The sequence below is a fragment of the Chelonia mydas genome, chromosome 7 (assembly GCF_015237465.2).
Source record: "Chelonia mydas isolate rCheMyd1 chromosome 7, rCheMyd1.pri.v2, whole genome shotgun sequence".
In the NCBI taxonomy this organism is placed as follows: domain Eukaryota; kingdom Metazoa; phylum Chordata; order Testudines; family Cheloniidae; genus Chelonia; species Chelonia mydas.
The window spans coordinates 33816987-33825944 of record NC_057853.1 but is presented as its reverse complement, the minus strand read 5'-3'; the positions used below and the strand labels follow the sequence as shown (position 1 = coordinate 33825944).

Here is an 8958-nt window from a genome sequence, read left to right as displayed (position 1 = left end):
GCTTTAGCAACCTTTGTTCGTCACAAGTTTAGGTTGTGTGCCCTTGGAGTCAGGATCTGTATTACCATGAGACTAGCATGAACCTCCTGTGGCAATTTCTCGTAGGGCCTCGAGCCGGTAACGCACTTCAGCATGTGCTTACATTTAAGTTCCTGAGTAGTCCCATTGAAGTCCATGGTCTTAGCTGCTTATAATTTAACACGGTCTGAAGTATGTGGCTGAATCACAGCCTAATTGAGCCGTCACGGGTGATAACGGGTGGTCTAGTGTTTTTGTCTAGTATTTTTCTCTACGAATTCTTCTCTCTGAATGGGCTTTACACTTGCCAACAAGCCTTTTGCTGTTCCTGCCGGGATTTAAGATGCGCACATGTTCCAAGTTATAGAATACTTTTAGTCAAACGGATTGGCACATTTTGTCATTTCTCCCACTCTATCATCATTTTGGTTTTACATTTCCTTGTACTATGCAATAAATTCCTCGCTGAATCGCCACATGTTGATTTATTTAATCTACTCCTTTGATGGCTTCCATGGAGTTTGTGTTGGTTGTAGAGGTTCCATTTCTGCAGGACCTTCTGCATACGCATGGCCCTTGATTTCCGCCCCGCTCATTCCTTTATTGTAAGCTGTGTCAAGCCCATGGAGTGGTATTTGAATTAAGAACAGGGATGAATGAATCAGTCCATATAAAGACCCAGTTGAATCTTTTCCCCAGTGGAAAAATTAAATTTTTTCATTGTTGTAGAACTTGTTGGTGTTTCTAAATGGTCACATTCCTTTGGACATCTTGGTCTCTGCCAGGCCCCAAGTACTTAAAAAGCTGGGTCTTGCCCTATTTCCTGCCAAGCTGGCATCAATAAGTATCAAGAATCTCATGTGAAACTAGCGATTTGGAGCAGAACTGGCCATCCCTAAAATTCAGGTGTCTTCAGCTCTAGTTCCTTCTCTCTGAGAAACCCTGGTTGTATTTGAGAGCTCCAGCTCTGTTCAGCTTAAAATGAGCACCCAGGGCTAGATCCACAAAGGGAACTTCAGCTCAGTTGTTGCACTGCCTGGTGCTAGGCATGCTTCCTCCTTGTGGAAGCCACAGGCAGCTGTGAAGGTGCCCTATATACGGCACAGGGAGAGTCACACCCCCAGCATGCTGTGTGGAGCGATGCCTAATCCTGCTAACAAGAAATGCTGAGGAGAGAGTTGTAGCTTAAACCTTGCCTTTAAAGGCAGTTAGGCACCTAACTTTGGGCTGGATGGCAACACCTCCCTCTCCTGGGAATGCTCAGCCATGAAGCTTCTCCTGCACGTAGGCAGCTGTAGCTCACGAAAGCTCATGCTCAAATAAACTGGTTAGTCTCTAAGGTGCCACAAGTACTCCTTTTCTTTTTACGAATACAGACTAACACGGCTGTTACTCTGAAACCTGTCATTATGCAAGGCACTGCATTTAGCCGCATGGAGTGGCCACGATATGCTATGCATCCGATGAAGTGAGCTGTAGCTCACGAAAGCTCATGCTCAAATAAACTGGTTAGTCTCTAAGGTGCCACAAGTACTCCTTTTCTTTTTACAAATACAGACTAACACGGCTGTTACTCTGAAACATGTCATTATGCAAGGCACTGCATTTAGCCGCATGGAGTGGCCACGATATGCTATGCATCCGATGAAGTGAGCTGTAGCTCACGAAAGCTCATGCTCAAATAAACTGGTTAGTCTCTAAGGTGCCACAAGTACTCCTTTTCTTTGTAGGCACCAAAGCAAGGTTCATCTTTTTTCATTAATAATGAAGGAGCAGGTGCCGTTGGTGACACCCTTCCCTCTCCCCAGTAATTAGAGCATCCCAGGCTGCCTGATTAGAGAAGGGATTTGCCCCCAGGTCTCCGGGCATCCCTGGCAGCACTCTAGTCCCTGGGGCTTTTTCTCAAGCTCTCCAGTTGAAGCTGTTTCACACTATAAGAAATACTTCAATATTCATTAGGCTAGCAACAAAGAGCGCATGACTCTATAGGCCAGTGGTTATGACAGTCTCCTAAATGCTAGGAGACTCAGAGTCAAGTGCCTACTCCAACAGTTAAGTCACAGCTTCTACTGGGGAAACTGAGCTAGAGCTCTGCCCCAAACTATGTGGTAGCTGAGCAACTTGGGCACTCACCAGGCTGATAGGAGACCTGGGTTCAAGTCCCTGTAAGGAATCCGGCTGAGTGTGGCTGTGAGTCTCTTACATTGGAATTAGTGCACTCAGTGCCAGAGTTGTATAAGGACACTGGCACCACTGGTGCTGGAATACCTAGTTTGGGATATGTTCCGTTCACCTGCCTGTTTTGGAAAAGGTTAAACCATGATAATATCATGTCAGGGTTTTGTACACTAAATCAAATGGGTCACTCTAAGTCAAGCGGTCCTTCTAATGAAGAAGTAGGGTGCCATCTAGTGGCTAGTTACAGTCCTTGGTTTAACAGAACACTAAACATGCATGCTTACAGCAGCTCTTGCTTTAAAACCACCTGTCCTACGAACAAGGTCAGTTTTCTGAACTTGAACTATGGTGTTAGATGTGTGTGACATGGTAAATTTACATACGCACATTTCATAACTTTGGAGTGGTCCCACAGCCATTTCCACTAGGCATAGCTTGCACAATTTCATTTACACTTTGGAAGCGAGACTAAATAAACAGGTTTCAGAGTAGCAGCTGTGTTAGTCTGTATTCGCAAAAAGAACAGGAGGACTTGTGGCACCTTAGAGACTAACAAATTTATTTGAGCTTAAGTTTTCGTGAGCTACAGCTCACTTCATCGGATGCATTCGTGAGCTGTAGCTCACAAAAGCTTATGCTCAAATAAATTTATTAGTCTCTAAGGTGCCACAAGTACTCCTGTTCTTTTTACTAAATAAGTTATAAAACTTTAAATGGGGGCAGGGGGACTTGAGGGCTCAAAGGCCATGTTCTCCAATGATTTAATTCTTTGATGCAAATATTCTGCTTTATTACTAGCCTCAAACACTGAAGACATCTGCGCAAAGCAATTGAGACACAGCTCATCAAAATCCACTGGGCATGAAAGTAGGGTTCAGATCCAACAGAGCAGGGAGGTGTGGGGGGGGGGGGGCCCACTCCCAGCTCTAAGAGGGATGTGCTCGAAAATCATACACCACCACTGAGGCTCAGTTTTCCTAGCTGTTAATTGGGACTAATGCTGCTGTCCTAGAAGTGCTGGTGTAACCCACACACCTCCTGGGTGTGGTGTTCTGTCCCAGCTAGTAGCAGCGAGACCACTTCGAGAGATTAATGAGTTTGCTCTACAGCCTTAGCTAAGGGCCATATGGCTTTTAGCTCATGCAGTAGAGGCTCATGCATTTAGCTCCAGAGGTCCCAGGTTTGATCCTGCCCGCCCCCGACCGGGGTCTGTCGTTGTTACACTGTGATGCTTAATCAATGTGAGCAAAGTGCTTGAAGACTTTGGTGCAACACTTACTTAAGCAAGACCGCTCTTCCAATGTGTAAGTTAAAAGATATACTACGCTGACATCAAAACACGTGGGCCCAACTTTCTCTCTGCTAAAGCGCCACTGAAGTCACTGGGATGAATTTATGTGTAGTTTACACCTCTGAATAGGAAGGTGACGAAGGCATTATGGCAAAACAAACTCACTAATACATCACCCCTCTCCCCCAATAAAAAGCTATTTTATGGCATTCAGTGGAATTGAGGTTTCTGACTCTGAAGAAGCAGGGGCTAGTTGTAGCCTTTAAAATTTTATATTAATTTCAAGGGCTGCCTCCAAATTATCCTACCGCATATTAAAGTAAATGGGCAATGTGCTTCAACACGTGCTGATTTAGGGCCTGATTCATCAAGGTACATAAACACAGCTTGAGTGGTGCTGGTGACTTTAGTGGGACGCCTCACACGCTGCGTGTCAAACATGCTTTAGTACCTTGATGAATCAGGGACAAAAATTCAGGTCAAACTATTTCTGTATCTTTTTGCAGCACATTATGTAACGTGCGTGATGCCACCCTTCCCTTCTGTACCGCCTTCTCTTCTGTTTCCAGCCACTGGTGTGCTGTATTTTTTAACCCAGTGCTAGCTGCACCTGTCACTGATGAAAAGGGAGGGCCCTTTGCTCCTTTATTAGTTTTTCAGGCATGGAGTCTTAGAAAGTGCTCTTGGCCCATATGTGAAAATCCTGTATAAATTATGCAGAGTTTTCTTTACTGTTTTAATTGTAAAGTAGATTAGTAGTTTAACCTTTTGAGAGGTGCCCCATTTTGGATTTGTCAAGGTGCAGGGTTTTTTGTTTTGCCTGCATGCTGTTAAAAAAATGAACTGTAATGGAGAAGCTGCACCAAACTCAATTCCATCACTGACACCTCCAGCAGATGGGGCCCGTAACACTGCAAAAACAATGAATTCAATTATGGAAATGCTAATCTTTCTGTTCCATTGTATCTGTAACATTTAGGAATTATGTTGTGGCTGTGATTATATCTAAGGTATTGCTAGAGGGAGCTGCTAACGGAAGTGAGAGAGGCTTAAAGGCAATGCAGAATGGGGAATTTTCTTAATCCAAGATCCCCACTCTCCTCCCTGCCACTGTAAACCATCCTCCAACCCCTGGTCTGTACAGCTGATGCAACCAGCTCTTCTCCCACTCTTGCTTCCTAACCCAGTCCACAAGACCAGGCCATAGCAGCTTGTGCGAGGTAGGGAAGGCAAGGGGGGAGGTTACACAGCTAGGGACAGGATATGATACTGAGCTCGGTGACAGATTCCAATTACTACTTCAGAAAAGACTGGCTAGAAAACGGCATGAGTTGAAGCTGGGAGATGGGTTGTTAGACCTGGTATAAACGTACTGGAAAAATAAGGCTTTCCTGCTTTGCTGTGTCACTGCTTTCAGCCTTGCCTCATCCTCCATGGAGTTATTTCTCTGCTGGAAGCAAATCTCGTGTATTTTGTGCTAGAGGTTAGAGCACCCAAGCTGTCGTCTTTTTAATGTTTCTATTTATTATTTTTTAACCTCGGCCTCTGGTTGTTTATACCAGTGTTGAACTGAAAATACATTTGGTATTTTTAGGATTCAAGCAGGGATGGGTAAACTGGTTCAGGAAAAATAAAAGCCCCTGATTTCCAAACTGTCAGCACTTCCTAGACTTGGCTGGGTACTGCGAGAGCCTAGTCCAAGGAGATTTTTCAACCCAATTTTGCAGATGTAGATCCCAATCCTGCAATAAGAACTCGCCGGTGAGTCTCCGTGTCGGCATGTAACCCCACTGACTTCAATATAGCTCCAGCTAGACATGGGGGAGGAGGGGTAGCCATGTGGAGCAGTCTGCATGATGGAGGCCTTCTGTAGATAGCAGAATTCCCAACCTTATGAAATTCTTCATCGCTACAGTACTCTGAACCTTCCTCAGACTATCTCCACCCCAGTCATGGCTGCCTTCTCTAACCCATGAGGAGCCACCATAGCTTAACAGAATGAAACAAAGAACCATATTCTGCTCTGTAGTATCTGTCCCATCCTATCTTATTGATTTCAGTAAGATGGCATGTGTATAGCATCGCATCATTGGGCCCCTAACAATTAATACATAATAAATTAACCAAACACGATTCTATACAAAACCTGAAATATTTTACTTTTTTTTAAACTTTGATCTAAGTTTACTCAGATTTCATGGACTTGATACAAGAGCATTTGATATGAATCAGTAAATAAAACACTGTAATAGATAGCCACAATAAACTTTGTTAGAAATGTACATGTTGCGAAAATAATAATAAAAAAACAGCATGATGTCTGGGTTATAGTCTATAAATGCTCAACAAGAACAGTATACTAAGGAAGCTTAAAAACCCTGCTCTGCATAAATCTGGGGCCCTATTCAACTAACTTTCTCAGACTCCTAGCATTCAGAATCTATGTCCCACTGTAATAGTATAAAGGTTAGTTAATAAGGCCTCAGTTGTTTCCTGTAGCTGCTTTTTTTTTTTTTCCCCCTCCCGTGGACATCACATCCAGGTAATGTGTGTATATAAACAAAGCTCATAAGAAATGTACAAATATAAAAAGCTACAAACATTAATAAATTACATCATCACAAAACACAAACACTTCACAAGGTGCTAGTAAAATAACTGTATCCCCTCATAATACAAGAATTAAAACAAACAGCTGGTATTAAAGTTGAAGATTATTCTTCAAAATGTGTCTTAAATAGATTATTTTGTACTATTTGATTCTGTATAAGACATTTTATAAGGCTGCACAAAGTTTTACTTGTTTTCCAGGCAACGCCCAAATCCCAGCCCCCTCCCCTCTGCCCCCCCCCCCCCCGAAAGTGAAACAGAAACAAAAAACCCCACCCAACCCTTTTAAAACCAAACTAAAATACAACTGATAATACTCAGCAATGACTTGTATAAATGTTAATGAAGTAGTCTATAGAAAGAAATGTCTAAAGATACTTTACTTTTATAAAAAAAGTTATTTAAAAAGCTATTTACAAGCTACATTCTATGAAAAATATGCCTTAGTAAACACATCTAAAAATTAAAATACGGGATTGCCTGAGAAACAAATTTAACCCCTCAAGTGTTTATATGCAGACAAGCAGTTTAATGTAAAATAATGCACTCTACACCAAACACTAAAAGAGTTAAAAGACAAAAAAGTATCCAGTCAAATTGTCAATAAGCTAAACTTTCCCACTATCTGACACCTGGATGCATGCAGCCCTCCTTCCCAAAGTAAGTGTATCTGATAAGAAGTGCTTTGATATAAACGTCAAAAACTGCATGTGAAGAAGCAGAGCTTGACCTCATGTACTGCAGTTAGTGACTGCAAGGTCTGCAACACATCTGTGTGCTTTGATTTCTACACTGACACAAGCTATTGTACCATCATGTGTGTCAGTTAGCTACGAAAACTGGCCCTCGGGCATAGAGCTAAAATTTCCAACCAGTTATGAACCAAGCAGTAAACCAGCTCCCACTGTGCATAACAAATGCTGCCTCGTGCACCCAGTGTTGTCCAACCAGCAGCTATCGGAGAGGCATGGAGTAGTGCTCAAGTGCAGTGATGGCTCCTCCAACACATCTAGATCATGATCAGGGTGAGATAATGAAGTTTCACATTATGCAGACTACCTTCTGCATTCGCCATAGCATGGGGAAATGTCTCCAGCAATCAAATTTAAGGTCCCCCACCTTTTAATATTGTTTGTTAGACAAATGCAGAATTTTTAAATTTAATCTCCTGCTCTTTGACCAGATACCTCTTTAAAGATAGTACTTTTTTTTTTCCTTAAGTGAAATGTAACTGAAATGGATGTTCATTCTGTTAAAACAACTGGTTTCCACTTATGAACAAGTTAAAGGGATACTTTCCTAAAATTGGAATGATCCTCAATTTCTTGGATTATCATTAACTTTTTGCGAACTAGTCACTCTCAGCAATTTGAGAAAGGACATCTATATTAAAAAATATTTATAGCAGTATTCTGTACACTTTAACTGCTGAAAGTTAAAAACAATTATTAAAGTGGTGGCAAAAAGTTAACTGGTATTGTCCCTAAGATGATGCACAATACTACTGAAGTCCTTCAAGAGCTGAAGAGTTAGTGTTGGCTCAGGAATTACTGAGCTTTGATCAAGTCCCAGTTTTCAAAATATTAAAGGAGAAGTTTCCCATTCCGATGGATTTTCAAAATCTTCCCAAGCCTCTGTTTTGCGGTAGCCATGCCCTTTTTTGTACGTTTTCCTGAAAATTGAAAAAAAAATGAACATGTTAAGTAACAGCAGCCACAGCTATGTAGAAACAGCAAAGCAGGCTCACTGGGTACAAAAACAGAAGCACTAACTTCAGAGGTGGTGCAATCACACTGATGTCTGATTTCCACCTGAAGTCATTATATTTTGGATATGTATACTACAAATTCTCAAGTTAACATGCTGTGTGTGTGTGTGTGTGAGACCCATCGATCAGAATGCTCTGAAGAAAACCAAGCATTGCCATACATTGCAATCTGTGCTGCGTATCCCAACCTACACTATATATTGTCTTACTATGGATTTTAACCGAGTTTCATTAAGAATGAAACCGAGATAGCACAAAAATCCTGAAAGTACCATTCCCTGTTTAACTGTGTTCGTGAACCAAAGTACCCAAGAGATGCATCTGAAAGCATGCATGTATTTATTCTATAGGGGGCTCTCTTCAAGTGTCTAAAACTCAGTGCCAGATAGTAAGATTAGTGCAAACTCACTCGCCAGGTTTAAATGAATTTAAGATGATTCCCAAGCACTGTGTTCAACCCTTGTGTGGTGGAATGGAGGCATTCACAAGAAAGAAGCTTTTTAAAAAATCAATCATCTAGATTAGACAGTTTAACTGTTCAAAAGCTGCAAAGGTTGTAATTGTATCTCTTGCTGCATTAGTTTAAAGAAAAAAAACTGTGCAGTTTCAAAGACTGAGGTTCATTTTAATTGTATTTATTCTTTAAAAATATATTCTGTTTTACAAGGCTTTGATTAAATTCTATAATAGCTAGCAGCATTGGTATAACTTGTTCCCTTTTCATCTGTGACCATATTGTGACATTCATCATCTTCACTCTGACACATCTAGGAAATATAGCAACTTCGTCCATGGTTTTATACAGGGCCCACCACACTGTCATGTACTTGTTTTTTGCTTGCACTTCTGTGTAACCTACTTCCCTACAGGCTGTCATATAAGTGACACAAAAATGGATTTTTTAATCCATGTACAATCAGACAAGAATGCACTAATGCAGGTACTATGTCCAGGTCATCCACTCTTGCCTTGGTAGTGTGATTCTGAACTAGCAAAATGGCAGGCAGGCTTATGCTGAGCCTAGCTTCTGATCTTACTCTTACTCAAGTGAATGAGATTCAGCTGTGCAAAGACTGCAGTATCAGGCTCAACC

General features: G+C 41.6%; 1 protein-coding gene across 3 annotated transcripts in view; it reads right to left on the bottom strand.

Moving 5' to 3' along the window:
- Positions 1–5623: 5623 nt before the first annotated feature.
- PHF2 (PHD finger protein 2) overlaps positions 5624–8958 on the bottom strand; it is a 142074-nt gene continuing 138739 nt past the window's right edge. For all 3 annotated transcript variants that reach the window (XM_037903782.2, XM_043550692.1, XM_037903781.2), the window contains one exon: positions 5624–7769. In XM_037903782.2, the coding sequence (XP_037759710.1) occupies positions 7681–7769 (89 nt within the window). In that variant the 3' untranslated portion in view covers positions 5624–7680. The remainder of the gene's footprint in view (positions 7770–8958) is intronic.